This window comes from Loxodonta africana, chromosome 26, assembly GCF_030014295.1.
Source record: "Loxodonta africana isolate mLoxAfr1 chromosome 26, mLoxAfr1.hap2, whole genome shotgun sequence".
Lineage (NCBI taxonomy): Eukaryota > Metazoa > Chordata > Mammalia > Proboscidea > Elephantidae > Loxodonta > Loxodonta africana.
Genome location: NC_087367.1, coordinates 27,460,199 through 27,483,759, shown reverse-complemented (window position 1 = coordinate 27,483,759; position 23,561 = coordinate 27,460,199). Strand labels below are relative to the sequence as shown.

Here is a 23,561-nt window from a genome sequence, read left to right as displayed (position 1 = left end):
GTCTCATTAGGGGGAGAGCAATTAGGAGAATATAGCAAGGTGTATATAAATTTTTGTGTGAGAGACTGACTCGATTTGTAAACTTTCACTTAAAGCACAATAAAAATTAAAAAAGAAAATAATAATGGACCTGTGCTATTTATAATAAGAAGTCTATTCATCAAGGATAGGCTAAATTATGCAAATCCAGCAGGCAGTTAAAATGATTGTGGAAAGAACATTTAACAACAAGGAAAACATATTGGTCTATATCCTTAAGCAGAATAAGTTATAAAATATTGTGAACAGTATGAGTATGATCAAATGTTTGTTTAAATTTACCCATGTAAGTATGCATACACATAGAAAAAGACTGGAAACTATTCTACTTCTGTGATCACCATATTTTCTGTACTGTTTTGAGTTTTTTACATTTCCTACTCGGAACATGTATTACCTTGGTAATAAGGAAAAATAAGTCAGCATTATTCTTTTTTAACCCAAGGCTTAACAGGAAAATATATTATTTTAGTAATAAGAAAAAATAAGTCACTATTTTTCAAAAACACAGGGCTCAGTTTCATCTTACCTGCTTGGAAGTAAACTGGTCATGTGACTATGAATTGAAAGGATAAAGAATTTCCCTTCCTTCCCCAACCTTTATGCTTCCTGAGGACCAAAAACAAACCAAACCCAGTGCCACTGAGTCGATTGCAACTCATAGCAACCCGATAGGACACAGTAGAACTGCCCCATAGAGTTTCCAAAGAGCACCTGGGAGATTCGAACTGCTGACCCTTTGATTAGCAGCAGTAGCACTTAACCACTACGCCACCAGGGTTTCCTTCCTGAGGACAGTAGTGTCTAAATGCCATCTAAGGCTCTGCTCTTGTTTCTGAGGAGGGAGCCCAGCCACCTGTAGTCGGCCTCCATGGGGCACAGAACCAAGGGCTGCTACAGTGGACACCAGGGCCCTCAGACTCACACCTCAGACCCCATGATGAGTCTCTCCCTCTTCTCTCCTACCTTATCTCCTTCCCTTTTCTTCCCAAACAGCCTCTCTTCTGAGCTTTTTTACATTTCCCCTCCATTCAGCCTTTCCTCGGTCATACTTGCACACACACACTTATGCACGCATACACATGCACACACACAATCCTCTACGCTGGTCGTTTGGAAACTCACTATGCGACAGTGGGATGAGCACAGGAGGGGCCTGTGTGCTACCTCTATCCTTCATTCCTGGGACCAGGCAGATTAGAAGCCTTCTCCAGGCCTTCATTCTCTTCTTTGGGAAGAAGAGCCTGTAGGGTTGGTATGGTGAAATTTAAAAACAGCGAAGCAAAGGGTAGGTGTCCAAGAGGTATTTTGGAAAGGAACTTTCAGCGGAGGTTAACAAATGCATACAAACTATACATCTTATTTCCCCAACCTTAATATAAGGGAAAATTATCTCAATGAGAATGGTTTAATGTGTGATTAAAGCAAAAACAATGGTCAAAAGAAAGTGTTCAGGTGAAATAATATTGATTAGATTTTTTTGTATTTCCTTCATGTAGTTTTTCTGGTGACTGGAATACATTCAAATAAAGAAATTACAAAGAAGATTAAAAGGCCCAAGTTCGGTAAGTAAAATTGCAACTCCTCTTTAGCATAGGCTTGTGTCTCCAATGTGGAAGGTCAATATGCTTGTTTTAGATAATTTGGAAGGTTTTTTTTTTTTTTTTGGTCTTTATCTCAATTACTTTCATTCAAACTAATCAGTGATGAATTTTATATATTTCCAACCTCAATCCAGAAAGAAGGAGTCCGATATTAGGGTAAAAGGTATTTAGTCCCATGGCACTGGAAAATCACAAAGTGCACATACAAAGACCAGAGATACTATGTGCCTGAGGCTAACTTAAGTAGACATTTTCCCGCTATTGAAATGCTGTCTCGATTCCCCATACCAGAAAATTTGGTCTGGCTCATACAAAGATCCAGCAAGCCTCCCCAGAAAAGCCCATGAGATTTCATACCCAGTCAGTAGAAAAATAACTTTCATTTTTGGGCAGTGCACCAGTTAAGATTGGATAATAGAAAATCTAAAATACCAGTCACTTAAAATAGATAGAAGTTTATTTCTCTCTTCCGTAAATATTGTCAGTCTGGGATTTTATGGAAGCTGCACAATCTTCTGGGACCCAGACTCCTCCTGTCTCATCGTTCTGCCATTCTCAACATGGCTCCCAATTCATTGTCTAAAATGGCTGCCCCAGTTCCATCCATTATGTCCATATCCCTTCACTCCAGGAAGGGATGAAGAAGGCCACATACCAGCCCCCTTTAAAGATACTTCAGAAAGTTGAAAACACCACTTGTGCCAATAGTAAGGGAAAATGTCTTGATTTCAAGCAGCCATGTGCCTAGTTAAAAATAAGGGGTCCTGTTACTAAGGAAGGAGGGAAGAACAGATATTGGGAGACATAGATTTTTAAGCTTGAAGGAGGCTTGAGTTAAGGTGTATTTATAAAAGGCCAGAAAAGACAAACTCTAGATATAGTCAGTATTCTATGCTCTTCACAACTGAAACTTTCTTTATAGGCATTAAATTTAAGTGCCTTGAAATCAGCAACATTAACAATTTGAAATAAAAGAAATTTGCTTCATATACCACCCTTTTTTCTTCTGTTCCTTTAAAACCTATTTGTGGAATTTCCTGTTGAAATGAAACCAAAAGGGCAGACAGCCACAGCCTCCTAGCCTGAAATACTAAAAAAAGAGTCGGTTGTTTATTTATTCCTGTCAGGACCAAGAGCCAAGAGGACTGGACCTGGGGCAGACGTGTGTTCAAAACAGTGATTGGATTAATATGGAGACAAATGCACAAACAAGTATGAATTCCCTTGGGCTGTTTCCGGTATCTTCATTAACTCATATACAAAAAGCATGAAAGGCTCCATGATTACCATGACAACAGTTTTCAATGACTATGAAAGCCTGTGCTAAATGACCCAAGAGCAAGCCTCTTTGTGAGATCTCAAACGGATTGAGTTTCCGATATGCTAAATTCTGACTTTATCCTCCAAATCTGCCTAGTGATGCAGCACATTTGAATCAGTAGATGAAAGAAGCCTTTTCTCTAATTAAAAACTCCGGCACAGTCATTAAATAAGGAAAAAAAGATGCAATGAAGGAATTGGATATTCCCAAACCATGGCAATATCTGATTCTTGACCTCAGGAGTATTTCCAAATCACAGTCTATAGCTTGAGGCCAAAATAATTTTCATTTTTTCTATTCAGTGTTGTCAGCTGCTGGGGTAGGTTACTGATGGCAAGGGAAGCACATCATTCATTCATTTGGTGATATTTATTGGGTGCTACATCAGGATAAATGGAGGAAATATTGAATTTGTCAAGGATTTCCTTTTACTTGGGTCTACAATCAATGCCCATGGAAACAGCAGTCAAGAAATAAAATGGCACATTGCATTCTGCTGAAAAAGACCTCTTTAAAGTGTTAAAAGGTAAGAATATCACTTTCAGGACTGAGGTGTACCTGACAAAATCCATGATATTTTCCATCACCTCTATGCATGAAAAAGCTGGACATGAATAAGGAAGAACAAAGAATTGGTGCCTTTGAATTATGGTGTTGGCGAGGAATGTTGAATATACCATGGACTGTCAGAAGAATGAACAAATCTGTCCTGGAAGAAGTACAGCCAGAAAGCTCCTTAAAAGCTAGGATGGTGAGGCTACATCTCATGTATTTCGGACATGTTATCAGGAGGGATCAGTCCCTGGAGAAGGACATCACGCTTGGTAAAGTAGAGGGTCAGCCAAAGAGAGGTAGACCCTCAAGAACATGGATTGACACAGTGGCTGCAACAATGGACTCAAACATAGCAACAATTCTGAGGATGGTGTAGGACTGGGCAATGCTTCTTTCTGTTGTGCGTAGGATCGCTTTGAGTCAGAACCAATTCAACAGCACCTACAACAACAAAAAACATCGGGTTCTCGCCAAATATCAGGCACTGTATTAGGCACTAGGATACAACAGCAACTGAGACTCCATCTTTTCCCTCACAGAGCTCACACTCTAGAAGCGAAGAAAGACAAATATAATGTAGTATGTATTTTTAATTTTTTTTTTTTAGGCCAGGGGGAGCTAAAGGTACTCTAAGAGCAAGGAGAAGAAGCTGTGTATCTGAGAGCCCTCCCTGGAGAAAGTGACATTCCCTAAACTGGTATCTGAAAGCTAAAAAGGGGTTGGCCAGAGACATAACCTTAGTTAATCTCTGGTTGACCTAGCCTAGAGGTCCCTCAGTAGTGCAAATGGTTTGCGCTCAACTACTAACAAAAGGTTGGTGGTTCAAACCCACCCAGCAGTGCTACAGAAAAGAGGCCTGGTGATCTGCTTCTGTAAATATTATAGCCAGGAAAACCCTTGACAGCACAGTTCTACTCTGTAACACATGGGATCTCCATGAGTCAGAATCAACTCAATGGCAATGGGTTTGTTTTTTGTTTTATTGTGGTCATAGTCTAATCCCTCAAACAAGGGGATTTGGAAAGTCTGACTCCCAAAGCTTGGAGGGAATGTTGTCTTCAGGCAACTTTTGTCCTCTCTCCTGCAACCTTAGGCTCAAGAGGTAGAAGAACATGAAAGCCAGGTACCTTTTTAGACTAGTAAAGGGGGAAAAAATACAATGAGAATAAAAATAAGTTAATATCTTCATAAATTAATCTTCTGTATAGTCCAAGGTAAAGTTTACCTTACTGCACAAGATGAACGTGTTACCACTTTATTATTAAAGGTAACTTTTCCAAGGTGCTCATTCGTCTGGTATGTTTTAGAGCCATAGATCTAGCCTTACCTAGAATCACAGTCATGGCAGGCTCAGTCAACACAAACTACTCAAGCAGTTTCTAACAAATGACCGAAATGCGATTGCATTTTTCTTGATTGTTTAAGGCTACAAATAACAACTAAAGGGTTTAGGTGTATGCATTACACTTTTCCTACGGCAATCATGACACCTATGGATTTTAAAGATTAACTTTATTTATTTGTGGCCACGAAGGCTACATATCCAAAAAAGGTCTACACTTCAATTCATGAGCCTTTCAGTCCAAGTTGTAATAAACACATCGTACATTTCCACATAAATTACGTCCGCCAAAGACTCTAGAAAAATCCCCGCCTGGCAGAGTGTCTGTGCTAGAGAAAGAAAAGCTTTTAAGCTTTAAAATCTCCTCAATAGCTTTTCTACATGTAAAGGAGCCCCAGAAGAGCCCTAGAAGGAATGAACTTAGCCCAAAGTGGTGTCAGGTAAGATAGTGTTACACAGATGAAAACCTCAATGATTAACTCCATACAACACATTGAGCAGCAGCCGTTGAGTCAATTCCAACTCATGGTTATCCCATGTGTGTCAGAGTTGAACAGTAGTTCATAGGGCTTTCAATGGCTGATTTTTTGGAAGTAGATCCCAGGCCTCTTTTCCAAGGAACCTCTGGGTGGGTGGACTCAAAATTTCCATCTTTCCAAGCTCATTAACCTTTTGCACCACCCAGGGACTCCATACAACTGGCTGCCTGTTCTGCAAAGTCTTTGACTTCAGTGAGCTTCCAATGTCATATGAGATAAAATAAAAGTATGCAAAGGAAAACCTTTCTGGACTCAACCCCCCTCCCCAACACAGGCCTATACAAATCTAGTTTAGGTGACCCCTGTATGCACTGTACTTCCTCTATCAAGGCTTACCGTATATCGTTATTAGAGCTTTTTCATACAGCCTGTCTTCCTAGCTAGACCAAAAGCCCCATGAGGACATAATTAGATTTTAATAGGTAATTGTTGGATGGATGGGTGGATGGGTAGGTGGGTGCATGGGTGAGTGGATGGACAGATGAATGGACAACAAAAAAGATTATAAAACAAAGCAAATGTGGTAAATAAATGCTACATAAGAAAAACAAGGAGTCTACGATAGGATTCATACCAGTTTCAAGAAACAGCCTTTAATATGAGGCATTAAAAATAAGTAGAGTTATACAGGTAGAGATAGGTGGGAGGGCTTTCTAGGTCAGCAGAGCCCAGATATCATGGGGAACAAGTAGAGGGGGAGGTCAGGAAACAAGGAGTGGCTTGGTTGGCTTAAGTGTTGAGGAGTCAAGGGAGCTGGAGCTGAAAGGTGGATTAGGACCACGCAGTGCTAGACTGAGAAGCTTGGTTCTTGTCATTGGCTAGAGTACGGAGCCCTGACTGTTTTCGGAGTGGGAGATTTTCATGGCAATGACAACAATCAGTGAGATAAACAACAGCAAGATACTCTCCAAGGGCAGTGAAGCTACATTCTAAAACATTACATTTATTTCTGTGGAAATAGATTTAACTTGGGGTGAAATGTGCAACCTTTCATTCACATAGTTCTCTTCAATAAATTAACCTTAATACCTTGTAAGGCATGGAAAGATTTTGCAATCATCCCTGAAAGGATGGATGATTCCCAGAGGCGCTGCTGTAGGCATGAAGAGGTGATTGTTCCCAGACTTAGTTACTTAGTACGTTGGGAACTGACAAAGAGAAATCCAACTCTGTGGTTGTAGGACTTTGGTAAGCTTCTTGGGTAAATTCACACATCGTTAGCTGTAGCAACTTGTAAGTAATCCCCGGGGTTTGCTTGCCTGTGCCTGGTGCCAACCTCAGTATCTTCTCCATACAGATTGGACTGTGTGTCCTTTCTCAGACCACAAAAAAGGAAAAAGACTTTCTACCCCTCCTTCTTATGTGTGGGTAAGGAGAAAGGCATATTCTCTCTGCGTTGCAGGTTTTCAGTTGTGTAAACGCTATCATGGCAATTCTCAGAAGTAACAGGAAGGCAATGTAAGGAAAATTATACCAGATAAGTTGTCTTGCAGGAATCTGGGGTAAATGCACACATACACACACACACTCTCTCATTCATATACACAACCCATTTGTCACAGGTATCCAGCATTTACCCACTGGCAGTTGTGTCAGCTGTCTATGAGTTCAGAAACGCCTATAGAATTAGAGTAGGAAAGCAGCAATTTAACTCCATATCGTCACTTGTAGAAAAGTGTGGCGAAACAGGTTCCTTTATGTAGACTTTTGCCTTGGTTCTTTGGAAAAACAGCTTGAGAGATTTCTCCCCTAAGCCCTGAGGAGTTACCTTTGCCCTAGTTTCTACCCCAGAGATTTTGTTACTTTTGTCCAGGTTTACTGGCATTTCCTGGGTAAGCTGTAAACAACTTGACTTTTGTCTGGCCTTGGGCTAGAGCGTGCCCGTTGATTGGTATGCACCTTTCAGGGATTGGACAATACACCCATGCAAATGAAGCGACTACAGACTATGCAAATAAGGTGACTATAGCCTACTATGAAGTGTCTATGGCATGAGGAGAGAGAATTCGACAGTTTGTGGCCCCCACTGGGAGGGACCATACCTTGAAACTGACAAAGAGTTGTGTATATATATGCAGCCAGCCCCACAGAGGTTTTTCAGACAGAAAGAAGCAGAAGAGAAGCAGCAGAAAGAAGCAGAGATAAAGAGAGGAGGCAAGCAACATTTTAAAATAGATGTAACACCAGCCAAGGGCTATAACAATGAAGACAACAAGAGGCCTGGAAGGGGCCTAGAAACAGAGCTGGTGGCAACATTCAGCAGGGCCAGGAGGAGTCTGTCTTCAGGGGGCCAAAAGGAGCCCTGCATGGCCCAGAGGAGCTGAGAGAGCAGTTCTATACTGAAGAAGTGAGACTTTGCCTACTTGTTTCCTGATCTAGATCCTGAGTTGTAGCCTGTTGATCCTGACCCCTTAATAAGCCTCTTGTCTTAGTTATCTAGTGATGCTATAACAGAAATACCATACATGGATGACTTTAACAAAGAGAAATTTATTCCCTCACAGTCTAGGAGGCTAGAAGCCTGAATTCAGGGTGCCAGCTCCAGGCGAAGACTTCGTCTGTCGGCTCTGGAGGAAGGTCCTTGTCATCAGTCTTCCCCAATCAAGGAACTTCTTAGTGCAGGGGCCCCAGGTCCAAAGGACGTGCTGTTCTTCTGCTCTTGTTTCTTGGTGGTATGAGGTCCCCATGCCTCTGCTTGCTTCTCTCCTTTATATCTCAAAAGAGGTTGACTTAAAACAGAACCTCATATTGTAGATTGAGTCCTGCCTCATTAACAAAACTGCCTCTAATCCAGCCTCATTAACTTCATAGAGACAGGATTCACAATACACAGGAAAATCACATCAGATGACAAAATGGTGGACAATCACACAACACTGGGAATCACGGCCTCGCCAAGTTGACACACATTTTTGGGGGACACAATTCAATCCATAACACAACTTAACTGTAAGTACAGTATGTGAGTTCTGTGAGACATTGCCGCAAATTGCCAAACCCAAACAGGGAAAGGAAGAGTACTGAGTGGAAGGAGTGTGGCAGAGATGGAGTGTGGACTTCTGGGATATATTTGGCCTCCACCTCATACTACAAATTGGCTTTGTGCTAATTCTTATATTTGAAGTTACTTGTACAAAGAAACAGCCAAGTATAGCTGGAAAAGCTTGGGTTTAGAGCCAGAGGGCCTGAGTTCAGGTCCTGATTTTGCCTGTTACCTAGTACAGGTAGTCCCTGACTTACAACGTATTGGAGTTATGACGAACCGCACTTAGGAATATTTGTTCTTTGTTTTGGCACATCTTATGGTCAGTGATATGAACTCATACAATGCTGCAGTGCATAATTTGCTAATGTTATCATCCTTACATGTTCACTTGCAGATGTTCAGTGTATCTGGAACAGTGCATCTTCCTGGGAGAAAGTTACAGGAAAATGCATGCAGGGGATATGGGAAAAAATTGCTGAGTTATGTGAATATGGTCCAAGCTTTTGATCAGGATAATACGATGGAAGAGATCGGTGGAAAAAGCATCCATACGGCAAGAATGCTGAATTTAGAGCTTGTTATTGTTCATATGGAACAGCTCATAGATCACGAAGAAGGGAAATTGACAGTCCAGGACTTAATGAATTTTGAAGAGGAAAGAAATGCTGACAAAGAAAGAAATAATGAGGAAGAAGGACAAAAGTAAAAAAAAAAAATCTACGGTGGACGCATTAGCTTAAGTTTTTTCTAAACTAAATCAGTAGCTTCAGTTGCTTGAAAACATGGACCCAAACGCTGATCACTTTGTTAAGTCAATAGGCAGGTTCAGGTAGCAGTGAGATGGTACAGCAAAATATATGAAGAAAATAAGGAAAGGACCATACAAACAACACTCACTAGTTTTCTGACTAGAAACACCATCCCCGTTCTCAGGGATAATCCAGGTGATCCAGAACCTTCCACAAGTGGAGTTATTACTGCAACTGACACATGCCAGCGTCGTCCATACCTTCTTCACCGTCAGAGTAAAGATTTATGATTTGTGTATTTTATGTATGAGTGTCTTAAAATATGTCTGTAAGTTTATATATAACGTTTCCAACCCCAAAGACAAAGATCGGATTTATAAAGAAACTGATAATAAAAAGCAATAATAATGAAAACTAAAAAAAAAGTATTCAACTTACATCAGAAGTGGCTTACAATGGAGTCATCAGAACAGAGCTCTGAACTTGAGCAAATCCATTTACCTCTCTGGAAAGTGGGGGCAATAGTGCCTTTCAGGGCTTTGTAAGGATCCAGTGGAAGAATGTGTATTAGGTAACAAAAAATAAGTTATCTTTTACAGCCCAAAAGTTGCGTTTATCACAAAGAAGTTACCCTCTGTCATCCAGTTCTCTGTCCTCCCATTGAATATAGATAAATGCATTTTTCTCATCCTGGCAAAAATGCAGGTTAGAATGATCAATTTTTATTGACTTTTTGGAGTGCTTACAGTACTTAAAGCATTCAGAGGAAATGTAAAGATAAATCATTTAGTTTGGATGGAAGATTCTTTGAAGGTTACAAGAAAACAGACTACTTCCCAAATAACTGAGAGAATATTGTAAAGAAATAAACCACGGTTTCAATATACTCAAAGAAGAGCTGCCAGAAAGATGCAAATGCTTCCTGCAGGCTAGATGTAGACTTTATACTTTCCAATTATTTTGGCAATTACTCTGAAAACTATGATTAGCTCACTCTCTCCAGCTTTATTTCTCTACCAATTGAACAAATATTTGACCTCCAGCCACATTATTTCACTACACCCTGTTTTTCCACAGTGCATGAGTATACATGTGTTTGAGATATACTTTTTGACTTCTTTTTTTCCCATATGGGATGAATGAATGAGTTAATCCACCAGTTGAGCTAATCCACTTGGGTGGAGAAGAAGCAGATCTTATTTAAGATACTTCCTAGGCCTTTGTAAAAAAAAAAAAAAAAAAGCCTTCAAAGGAAGAAGGGGAGGAGTTGATTAGCAGGAGGCAAAATATTCCCATGTGACATTTTCCCCTTGGTTTTTGCTTTTATTTATTTGCCAATTCAACATTTTTCACGTGTATAATTTAGTGACACCAATTACATCAATTATATTGTGCAAATTTTCCATCACCATAAACAGAAACTTAATGCTCCTAAATAATTACTCCTCCTTGTCCTTTCTGAACCAATGATTTCATGGAAAATCCTACTGCCCGTACTGTGTGCACTCTGCGGTCTCTCAGCAGGTTTGATTGGTGTACAATACTCATTCAATCAGCTTCTAGATGCAGCCCCACTTTCTCAACTCCTAAAGGGTTAGCCTGCCAGGAGATTAAAAATCTTAAGGTGCCAAAGTGACATCAAAATTTAATTCCAGTTCACAGAGCTTGTCTCCTCCTATTTCAAAGAACTAAGAGCCAAGAAGGCATGCTTTCATTTCCCTCTGTGTCTAAGGGAGAAGGTACATTTGGGAGCAAAGAGGTGATCTGTGGGAGGGAGGAGAGCTGAACACCCTCAGTTCTACCCAAAGATTAAGCAATTAACCAATTTAAGGGGAGAAGACACTGGCATTTTCAGCCCCAAAATTGCCTTTAAAAAAAAAAAAACACTCTTGAGACTCAAAATAGAAAATGCAGTTGAGTATCAGAGTTTAAAAGGATGAAAGGTAAAAAGAAAATAACTTTGGTGAGGAGGCAACCCTTGGTAGGGGGAATGAAACCACAAAGCTGTTACGAGCACAGTGTTCCTCTTCTTAACATAGCCCTAGAATTGTTTAAGCCTGTGATCAGAGGAGGATTTCCATGCTGGCCGAGCCCTGTGTGTCAGACTGCCTGGAAGGGGTAAGAAAGGAGTGGGCACCCTGACTTCAGTGCGTCCTCCAGCCTGAATAAAATGCAACTCTGCTCCATTTAAGTTCATAAGGGTTAAAAAAAAAAAAAAAAAACAGTATTTTTGTTTTGTTTTGTTTTTTGGCTACAGCTGGAAGCCATTAACAACTCTGAGTTTATCTCAGTAACCCAGTTAGAGGGTGGGTGGCCTGGCGGAGATTCAGAATCCGAGTATCTAATCACAGAATCTTAACACTGGGAGGGGCTTTGATTCAACTCCCACCCAATGGAGAAATCTCTTCTTCAACTGTTCAGCCTCTGCTTATGTACTTCTACCAAGAGCCCATTCACTGCTTCACAAGGCAGGCCATTCTTTCAATGGCAACTTCAATTGCTAGAAAGTTCTTCCTGGCAAAATCTGTCTCTCTACTAAGTCTATCCTTTAGATTCAGCTCAGCCGTCTGCTGTAATTACACACAAAAGTCCTACTTGTGAAGACAACTATCACTTGCTTCAGAATTCTTGCCTTCTCATGGCCAAAACATTCCTTTCTGCTAACCATCCCTCACATTCGGTGAGAAGACCCTCAGTAAGATGAATTGACACAGTGGCTGCAACAATGGGCTCAAGCATAACAACAATTGTGAGGATGGTGCAGAGCCAGGCAGCGTTTTGTTATGTTTAACACGGTGTCAGTATGATTTGGAACCGACTGACCAGCACCTGACAACAGAACCTGAGCCTGCCTACTCTCTTCAGATCGTCTCATGTTTCAGAATCCCTTCTGAAGAACAGGGCCCAAAACTGAACACATTCCCAGAAGAAAGGTGTCATCTCAGGGGAAAACCTTTGCAGTGAAGACATAGCCCCTCCCTGTGATGCAATGAATTCACTCTTACACGGCCTTTCTCACCACGATCTTGTGACTCCTACGAAATGATTGGATGGGACTATGCAGATAAGGTGCTTGTGGCCCACCAAGGAGATAGGACAGCTTGCTAATAATGCAAATAAAGTACAAGGAATCCTGCAGGGGTGGGACCATACAAATAAGATGTATGGAACCCTAACGAGGAAATTAGTCAGCTTTGCCATCCTGCTATGCTTAAAATGATCCATCCCAGAGGCAAAAAAGGGAGACCTCATTACCATCAAGAAAGAAGAGCCAGGAGTGGAGTGTGTCCTTTGGACCCAGGGTCCCTGCACCGAGAGCCTCCTGGACCCAGGAGGCAGAGAGCCATACATTGGAGATGGCATGAGATAAAGAGAAGCAGCAGCAGAAAAATGGTGGCAGCAGAACCAGGAGACCAGTGCAAGATGGTGAGGTGGGCTTCCTGGCCCACAGAGCAATGTGGCTAGAGTGAGCATGCCAGCCCTCGGAGTGATAGAGCTGAAGGCCTTTGGGCAGGAGGCTTCCTGGCAGAGTGAGGTGTCTCTGAGGGCTTGTTGGCATAGCTAGAGAGCTTTGTAGCACTTGTCCAAGCAGGGCAGAGACCAGGCCTGAGTGGGGTTCAAGGGCCTAGGGCTGAGGGAGGGGGCCGAGAGGAGCCCTGCACAGCCGAGAGGAGCTGAGAAAGCCATCCTACATTGAAGAAGGGGGACTTTGCCTACATGCTTCCCAATCCTGATCCCAAGTTGTAGCCTGTTGATCCTGATCCTGAGTTGTAATTTGTTACCTCCCTAATAAACCCCATAACCATTGAATATTGTCTGTGAGTTCTGTGTGGCCATTGCAACAAATTGTCAGACCCCCAGGGAAGTACAGAGTGCTGTGGGAGGGACAGCTGGTGTCAGAATTGGTAAAAAGATTGGGGGGTGGAGGTATGTTTGATTTCCACCTCCCAGGTATCAGCCTTGGGCTCATGCTGATCTTGATTCTCTTTCCTAACTATGTGAAGTTGATAGACGACCTCTGACACCACCACTCAATTTTTACACACCCCTTTTAGATACTGTCAGTAGCTCATCTACTCCACCCTCTCCCCAGCCATGAAAACCACGTTCATCGTATGAATGTTGGTGTTGTTGGCTGACTCATAGTGACCCCATGCAAATGGTCTTGTGCCATCCCCACGATGGGTAGAGGCACTGCTGAACCCTGTTCAGCATCATAGCAACACGCAGGTCTCCACTGACAGACGGGTAGTAGCTGTGCATGATGTGTGTTGGCTGGGAATTGAACCCAGGTTTCCTGAATGAAAGGAGAGAGTTCTACCACTGAACCACGACTACCCTCCTTTCCCCAAGCAAGTGGGAGAGAGAAAGTTTCAGCTCCAGAGGACTTTGTTTTTATATGGCGCTAGTCTGGCAATAGCAGTAACAAAGCCAAAAAGGAGGGAGGAAAGAACTAAAGAATTTCCCCTGGATGCTTACAGGTGTTCATCAAGGATTGAGGCAGACTCCCACCTTGACCCTAGATCTAGACCCTCTAGGGCCAAGACAAAGGATCACTTTTATTATATATCTCCCCAGTCCAAAGCCTTCCATTACATCCTCCCATCCTCCACAGAACACAAGCACTCAAGCCTCCTTAACCTGGCCCAGCCCTACCAATCCATTATCCTCTCTCCATGCTCTAACACACAGTCCCCACTGCAGCAGGCTGACCTTGTCAGGGTCATTCCTGCCCCCAAGGCCCATGCTCCTCATATTAGCCCTTCTTGGAACACCTTTGAGGATCCTTGGTGGTACAAGCAGTTTGTGCTCATCTACTACCCTGAAGGTTGGTGGTTTGAACCCACCCAACAGTGCTGCAGAAGAAAGGGCTGGTGAACTGCTTCTGTAAAGAACACAGCCAAGAAAATCCTATGGAGTTACTCTGTAATGCGTGGGGTCACTATAAGTAGGAATTGACAGCAATGGGTTTGTTTTTGTTGTTGTTGTTGTCGTTTTTTGGTTTTTGTAATACCTGCCCCTCCTCCGGAAACCCTGGTGGCGTAGTAGTTAAGTATGACAGCTGCTAACCAGAAGGTCGTCAGTTCAAATCCACCAGGCGCTTCTTAGAAACTCCATGCGGCAGTTCCACTCTGTCCTATAGGGTCGCTATGAGTAGGAATCAACTCGACAGCAGTGGGTTTTGTTTGGGGTCCTTCCTCCTATAAGGTGGCCTAAGAGTTTTCTCTTTTCCTGGGCTAGCTACAGAGGAGCTGAAAAACCATTACTCTTCTGCCATTGACTCGAGATTACATTTCTGGCTGCTGGAGGTGGGTCTTTTCCAAGAGTTCTCTACTTCAAATAATTGAGTGTCCAAATAAGCACAGGAATCAGCCTTTTGCTCTTGCACTCAGCAGGTTAAATGCGATGGATGGCCACTGTTATTCTTTTGGTTTGAGGAATGTCCTAATTACATCTTTGCTTTCATTATATGGAGGCGACCCAAGGTCAGTCCAGACTCTGGCTTTTAGAGATTAGGTAAATGAACAGTTATGACCTAGCAGAGTCACCCCATATATAAGCTGATCCCACGAGGTGTAATTCTGATCTCCTTTTGTATTCCCAGCTGTGCCTCAGATCAACTGTGATGTCAAAGCGGGAAAGATCATCAATCCTGAGTTCATGGTGCAATGTCCAGCAGGATGCCAAGACCCCAAATACCATGTGTACGGCACTGACGTGTACGCATCCTACTCCAGCGTGTGTGGCGCTGCGGTCCACAGGTGGGCACCGCTGACTTACTTCATATCAACAATTAGGGTGCAGGCAGGCGGCTCCTGGTGGAAGATTGCCAGCTTAGCAAACAAAAACTTACATGTTTAACTGAGCATTCTGTGTTTTATCTGACCACCCACCCCCCCGCCCCCCGCCATTCCTGATGGAATGACCCAGAAGCTGTGCACGGCCTGGATCCTCTTTCACAGCACTCCATGGAAAATAGGGCTGCTTTTTTTTTCTCTGTTCATCCTGATGGGGAGGGAGGGAGAATTCTATTCTTCTACCGTCATGACAAGGAGACCCAAGTTCTTCAGTATGTTGTTTTTTTTGTTTTTTTTTTCCTTCTCTCTATATGTGCTGAGCAAGGAAATGAGGAGGATTTAACCAAGGAAGGTCCATATGTTTGGAGGAAGGAATGTCACAGCTATGGCAATGGTGTGGGGACAAATGGGAACAGGGAAAGTAATAGGAGGCTGACAGGTGGAACCACTTGATCGGCTGCTGGTTTGGAATCCAGGAAGGCGGGCAGGAGGCATGACATGCTTTGGATTAAGTCATTGCCTAAATGAAGAGAGGCGAAAGTGACCTTCACAGAATCCTCACGTCTCTTTGGTTTAGGCTCAGAGTCAAAACACTGCGAAGTGCAAGTCTACTTAATATCCTCGATTATAAGGCTAATATTTATGTTCCAGGCACTTCACCTATGTTATCTTTCTTTTATTCTCACGGCAATTCCCATATGTAGTAGCTACTTTTATCATCCACATTTTAAGGTGAAGACAGGTTGAATAACTTTTCTAAAGCCACAGTATTAAAAAGTATCAGAGTGGCGGCTCGAACCCAAGTCCAGTTTCCTCCAGAGCCTGTGCCCCTAACCACTTCACGGCACTGCCTTGAGATGTGGCTCCCAAGTCAACACTTCGCTACTGGATACGAGACAAAGTTTCTGAATTAGTCGGGTTTCTGGTGCTTTTTTCCTTTACTTTCCCGGCATACCGGTCAGTGGATTGTTCAGTTGTACCTCTGCCAGTGACAGGGAAGAAAATGTAAATATCAGTCCCTTTCAAAGAAACTAATATCAGTAGCCTCTCTGAAATTTGGAGAAAGAAGTACGAAAAAATTATGTGTAAAATAAGCTTTAAGAATTGCTAGAAGATTCTATTGACCACACTCTTCTCCCCGCTACCACAGAGGGATGATGAGCTAAGTGGTTTTTCAATTGAAGCAGGACTACTAAAGCTCTATTAAAGATAAGTAACGGAACATTAAGGAAACTTGAGAGTAAATGCTGTCTTAACTCCAGACTATGGAATAAAAATATCTGGCTTTCACCCTGAAATCAATTTCAAGCAAAAAGGAAACAGGTATCCAAATCTACACAAAGACACACATGTGCACAAATACATGTGCCTGCCCTCCACACATGTGCTCACGTGCATGCATTTTCCCACATACTTGTACACACATGTGCCTGTCACCCCACATCCTTGCATACACAATGTGCACACCCATCCAGTTCCACCCACACCATCAGCACTCTCCAGTGTGTGCACACTACAGTGGAGAAACTGACATCCACCGCAGAGGCTGAGCCCATCTTCAGGTTACCTGTATTTTTCCAATTGTGATCTGATACGGTTGGCACTTGCTTCCTCTGGCACTTGCTGGCTCTCCCTTGCCTTTCCGTGTTTCCTATGCAGTAGACAGCTACATGAATAAATTTGACCTTACCAAAGATCTCATCATAATGACAGTAATTACACACTGTGATTCTCTCCTTCGAGCATCATCACAACCCTATTGCTATTAGCATCCCCATTGGTTAGACGAGGAACTGAGGCACAGGGAAGGAAATTAAATTCCTAGTTTGTTGCACAACTGGGATTACAATTCGAGTTCTGCCTTACAGCCCAGAGTCCAAGAAACACATTTACATAAGAACTGGGGATCCCCAGCACTGCTTAGAGTACCAAGTGAGGATGCGGGGGTGGAATATGGAGCAGTCAGAGCTGGGAAAGGTTTTATATGGATGGACACATCCCTGGGGAGAAAACAAGATGGGCATTGACAGGACTCCACATCCCAGTGTGGAAGTGGAGGAGCTTGGTGGGATGAGCGGAGACGAGGGTACAGGGGCAGAGAAGAGTCTGAATGTTTCAAAAACAGGATTTGCTACTTGAGCAACTGAATGTCATTGTCACTTCTTGAACCCATGACTGATGTAGTGGAAAAGGCTATCTGGAAAGAAGTGTCACTGTCCACAGGGAGGGCAGATAGAGAAGTCTTAAAGGAAAACGGATAGGAATTTTGCAGGCTATCAGTTTTGTTTTTCACAAACAGAAAGGGCTTGTTTTCAGAAGGCAGGGTTTAAAATGCTGAGGGAGACAAGAAACATGAGTAGAAAGTACCTGAGGGACCTACAGTCCTTGCCCTGACAGGACCTCCCTCAGTCAGACCTGGGGACTGGAGAGAGCATCCTTTGCTTAAAAATTTAGATTAACATGGATTAACGGATTTGATATTCATACCACATACCATGCTCAGATGTCTTATAATGGGTGATTCCTTTGATTCTTCCAAACCAAAGGGACAATGAACATATTTGAGGGATCATATTTTGGCTCAGTGTTGTCCTAAACTGGTCCCTATATTTAAAGTGGCACCAAGTGCCGGGGAGAGAGGTGCTTTGTCTGAGATGATGGCAATGAAAAGTCTCTCTCTGTACAGCACACTCTTGTAGGTAATTTCTGACTAGATACCCTCCCTCAGAACCACAGCCATTGGAAACCTGTCTAGTGGTAGGCAGTCCATTCTCTGTGAGCAAAGACACTGACCCTCTGCTCATCCCAGTCCCCCGGTACCCTGGTCAGGTAAGAGGTGAGGATCAAGGCCGTGCTCAGCATGGTACAGGGCACTCTGAGGAATGCAAAGGAATGGAACTTCTTTTGCTCTGTCAGGATATAAATGAACTGCCTACATCTGAGTGAGGGACAAATGAGATCACATTTACATGAATTCTCCAAATTACTGTGGCTCTGAGCACTCACCTGCCAGATGAATGGAACCACAGCCTCTCTCCCTCCTCTGGCATCTCTTACCTACCGGGGCTCCACAGGAGGGTCTCCCTCGTACTTCATCTCCTGTAGTTCACCCAGGATCTGCCCTTCTCCAGGATGATGCCTGGAAAGATCCATCCCCTCCAGTTCAATCCACCCACAAGATGAGGTTTTACTCTCTTCCCCAACAGGAAAGTCTCGCAGAAATACAATGGTTCTACATCTATCCATTTTTCAAAGTCTGGGGTTTCAGTCTCAGTTTCAAGTCAGTCTCTCATACAAAATCTTATATACACATTGTTATGTGACCCCAGCTGCTCTCCCCACAATGTGACAGCATACTTCTCTCCACACTGTATTTCCCCCGTCCATTCGACCAGCTCCTGTCCCCCTCTGCCTTCTCATCATATCTCTAGACAGAAGCTGCACACATAGTCTCAAGAGTCTACCTGAGCTAAAAAGCACGCTCCTCACCAGTACCATTTTTGTCTTATAGTCCAGTCTAATCTTTGTCTGAAGAGTTGACTTCAGGAACAGTTTCAGTTCGGTGTTAACGGAGACTCCTGGGACTGTGACCTCTTGGGTCCATCCAGTCTCAGTCAAACCATTACATCTGGTGTTTTTTACTAGAATTTGAAATCTACATCCCACTTTTCTCCTGCTCCACCAGGGGTTTTCTTTTGTGTTCCCTGTGAGGGCAGTCATTGGTGGTAGCCAGGCACCATCTAGTTTTTCCGTTCTCAGGCTGATGGAGTCTCTGGCTTATGTGGCCCTTTCTGTCTCTTGGGCTCATATTTTCCTCATGTCTTTGGCGTTCTTCATTCTCCTTTGCTCCAGGTAGGCTGAGACCGATTGATTTATATTAGGTGGCCACTTTGCTAGCTTTTAAAACCCCAGATGCCACTTACCAAAGTGGGATGCAGTACGTTTCCATAATACGCTTTGTTATGCCATTTGACACAGATGTCCCCTGAAACCATAGTCCCCACACCCCCCACCCCTGCTACTCTGTCCCTCAAAGTGTTTGGTTGTATTCAGGAACCTTCTTAGCTTTTGGTTTAGTCCAGTTGTGCTGGCTTCCCTGTATTGTGTGTTGTTCTTCCCTTTACCTAAAACAATTCTTGTCTACTACCTAATTAATGAATGCCCCTCTCTCTCCCTCCCCACACTTACAACCATCAAAGAATGTTTTCTTCTGTGTTTAAACCTTTTCTTGAGTTCTTATAATAGTGGTCTCATGTAATATTTGTCCTTTTGTGACTAATTTCACTCAGCATAATGCCTTCCATGTTCCTCCATGTTATGAGATGTTTCATGGATTCCTCATTGTTCTTTATCATTGAGTAGTATTTCATTGTGTGAATATACCATAATTTGTTTATCCATTCATCAATTGATGGGCACTTTGGTTGTTTCTATCTTTTTACTGTTGTAATGGGTTTTCAGTCTTATGCAACCCTCACAAGGGGTACCAGCAGCCCAGTCCAGCTTGACACTCCCCTGGGTCCCCCATTCCCTTTAAGCAGCCTGAGGCAAGCTCAGCATGTCCCACCCTTCCCTACTCTGAGTGGCAGCTAAGTGCCTCATCCATGACTCTTAAACAAGAGTGAACACACACACACATACGTGCACACATGCACACACACACAGACACACATACACAAGCATTTTCACAAGTGAAGTTTACAAGTACAAGGGAGTATCAATGCAAGGGTAGAATAATTTCTCTGGGGAAAAGAAAAATTACTTCCATTTTCCCCATTAATTATAAGTAAAGGGAACTTAGGGTCATTTTATTATTTTTTTAATTAGAATGTTCATCCTAGGCCAGTGGTGTGCTGCTGATAAATGTTTAATGACCAACTCTCCAAAAAGGAGGGGCAGTGGGTCCTGATTGGCCAACTTCAGTGGTATAAATATTCAACTAATTTTAAGCTGCCAATGTGAAGTCAACTGCTTATACAATTCTAAAAGTTTAACCACTGACCCTGGCCAGCTGTTGTGAGCAGCTCCCACACACCACTGGAAGGCCTTCTTATGCTAAAACATAACCTATTGTCCTTTCTGTGAGAAAATTCCCCCATCTAGTTGGGAGACAATTGACTCAAGAAGCCTTTAGGAAATAGTACTGGACGGAGTAAAATCAGAGTCTCCTTTGTGAACAGGTTCTCTAGCGTTAGAGAAGGAGATGGCAGAGACCTGTCAGTCTCTGTGGGAAAGAGCTGTTGGAACCTGAGCTGCCCTTGAAGGCAGCACAGGCCTCGTCAGGCAGGAGTGGAAGCTGGGCAACCAGGTGAAGAGCAGCCCGTGCAGAGATAGGTGAGTGGAACAGTGTGGCTTGTCAGGGGAGCACAGCCAGGCTAACTGCGGCGGAGAGAAGTGCAGGTGACCCAACTATGGAAAGTCCCTGTTGGAGACAGGGCAAAGTTGTAAAGACCCCAGCGAGTGATGAGGAGTTGGTGTTGGAGGTGCCTATGGTTTTGAACCATGAATGGCATCTGTGACTGAGTGGGACAAACCCAGGATTCAAGGTCAGTTGGACCTGGGTTCAAATCCCTGCCTTGCAATTTGTTAGCTGCAAAATCTTGAGTGAATCACTCAACCTCTCTAAGCCTGTTTCTGCAAAATGGGAATGACAGCGATTCTTCCACCCTACAACTCAGATTTGCTGGGAGGATCCCTTGAAATACTCTTTGTGGGAATGATTTTCAAAGCAATTAAGTGTTTTATATGTCAGTTCTTATTATCACTGTCTTTCCTTCATGGTCATTGGGAAGTTGAGTGTTGAAGGTTGTTGACTCACCATGAAGGCGGGAGGACAGGAAATAGCAACTCTCATTCCTGCTGGGGTGGAGGGGGACGGTGATGATACTTTTTTAGCCCCTGGGCCATAAATTACAGAGACCCAAAGGAGCCATTTTAGGCTCTGGGGTAATGAAATGACAAGATGAATGTGATATTTAAGAACCAGAAAGGAGCCCCTGACTAACATAGACAGAGAGAGGTAGATAAATCTCTGCAGGAGACATCATATCAGTATGTGAAACCTTGTAAAATGCTGAAAACTAAAGAAGCAATTTCCATTCTTTGGAGGACTCTTCTTAATGAGTTTAATTTAGCTCTACACTTCCCTCCTTGGCTGCAAATAAAAGGAGTAAAAATACTTTGCTTTTAAATTTTTCATACCATTCTTTGAAATAACTGGAGTCATTGTGTGACATCAAAAAACCAAATTGGAAATTGTCAAGAGAACTGTTTTGCTTAAAAGAATTAGTGAGGATTCCTAAAGAAATTAAACATAGAATTACCACACGACCCAGCAATTCCACTCCTAGGTATATACTCAAAACACTTGAAAGCAGGGACCGAAACAGAAAACCCGGACACTAGTCTTCGTTGCAGCACTAGTCACAATAGCCAAAATGTGGAAACAACCCAAATGTCTACCAACAGATAAGTATAAACAAAATGTGGTATATCAATACAATGGACTAGTATTTAGCCATAAAGAGAACTGAAGTTCTGTCTGATACATACTACGACATGGATCAATCTTGAAAACATTATGCTGAGTGAAATAAGGCAGACACAAAAGGACACTAATTGTATGATCCCACTTATATGAAATATCCAGAATAGGAAATGCACAGACTTTTGTTAGTGGTTACCAGGACAGACGGGGGAAATGGAGGGCTATTGCTTAAGGGGTACAGAGTTTCTGCGAAGGGTGATGAAAAAAATTAGAAATAGATAGTGGTGATGGTGGCATAACGTGATGAATATAATTAATGTTATAAATTGTAAAAATGGTTGAAATGGCAAATGCTTTTGATATACATATTTTACCACAATAAAAATATTTTTTAAGTAAAATTTCTAAGTGAAAAAAAAAAAAACTAGTGGGGATGAGGAAACCAAGGAAAGGAAATTTGAAACATGGTGGAAGAGAGATTTCTGACTGGCAAAACAATCGAGTCATTAATAAGAGAGAGGGTATTTTACCTGGGAGGGCAAATGTCAGGCTGTGTAATGGGGGCACCATTCCCAAGATCTGGGCTGCAGTCATGGTGAACCTTTTCTTAATCTCACTGCTTCAATTGTTTCTAAATAAAGATGAAGGCTGGTTTGATGGTCTGTTGATCATATCAAACAATATTTTTCTGCTTATTCTTTAAAAATTATTTTTTTCTCTTCACAGTGGTGTGCTTGATAATTCAGGAGGGAAAATACTTGTTCGGAAAGTTGCTGGACAGTCTGGTTATAAAGGGAGTTATTCCAATGGTGTCCAGTCATTATCTCTACCACGATGGAGAGAGTCCTTCATTGTCTCAGGTATCCCCACGCTCTAGAAATGTGCTAAATGTGGTATGGGTTAAGTGGCCTCAAAGGGAGAAATGTGTTCTTTTCAATGCGCTGATAAGTTTTTGTTTATGTTTTTGTTTATGACCCACCTCATTGCATAAAAATTGGAACCATTAGCTCTTCTGATAATTAGAATCAAGGAACAATGAATTATAATTATCAGTGACAAATCACCACAAAATCAAACCTGAAAATGTTAAAAGGCCTCCAATTGCTCATTTTAAACACATCGCAGTTATAAGCTCAACCAAGCTTTTAAGTAAGTGAATTATGTTTTAAAAACCTGGGTTGTTGAATAGTCCTGTAGTTAGGACAGATGTACCTCATATCTGCCTCATTCTTCCCTGAGGTTTCTGGTAAGTGACTGGATAGGGACATACGTTCTTCAAAGCTGAGCTGCAACTTTAACTTAGGTTTTTTCAATTTTTTACTTACTTCATTTCATTTCACTCCTCAGTCACTTCTTCCTGTCCAGCACCACAGGAATTTGATAGACAATCGTATTTCACTCTTTTTTCTTCTTCTTCTTCCAAAGAGGTAATGTCAATGAGCTAGTGACTAGTGTAACTTTACAGTGAAAAGATAACCACGAATCTTTGTCCACCTTCCCTTTTCTATTTTTGAAAATTTCCCCCAATGCACATTTTATTTTGAAAATTTTTACATTTACAGAGAAATTAAAAGACTAGAACAATGAATTCCCTTCACCTAGCTTCACCAGTTGTTAATATTTTCCTACATTTGCTTTATCTCTCTCTCTCTCTCTATTTTGTCCCGAACCATGTGAAATCAAACTGGAGACATCATGCTACTTTACCCTTCAATACTTCAGCACACATCTTTTAAGAAAATTTTCCTAAATAACCACAATATAATACCAGTATCACACCTGTAAAAATTAACACTAATATAGTAATAGTATCTAATATACAGTTCTTATTCAGTTGTATTCAATATCCCCCAAATAGTCTTCATAACATTTTTTTTTTTTTTTCGGATCCACAATATGATCAAAGATCATGAATTGTATTTACCTGTCATGTCTGTTTAGTGACATGTGGAACTGTCCCCCATGACCACTACCTATTTTGTTTATTAATGGCATTGACATTTTTTAAGAATCCAGGACAGTTGTCTTATACTTGGTCCCACGAACTGGACTGGTCCAACTGTTTCCACATGACTAGATTCACGTTAAATTAAACATTTTGGCAAGGATGCTACATGGCCAGTATCAAAGCGTACCCATCG

The 23,561-nt window shown here is 42.2% G+C and overlaps 1 protein-coding gene across 1 annotated transcript in view; it reads left to right on the top strand.

Moving 5' to 3' along the window:
• VIT (vitrin) overlaps positions 1 to 23,561 on the top strand; it is a 44,760-nt gene that overhangs the window by 7,386 nt on the left and 13,813 nt on the right. Inside the window, exons 2-4 of the mRNA XM_023555274.2 lie at positions 1,539 to 1,604; positions 14,741 to 14,897; positions 22,147 to 22,280. Coding sequence (XP_023411042.2) covers positions 1,539 to 1,604; positions 14,741 to 14,897; positions 22,147 to 22,280 — 357 coding nt within the window. The remainder of the gene's footprint in view (positions 1 to 1,538; positions 1,605 to 14,740; positions 14,898 to 22,146; positions 22,281 to 23,561) is intronic.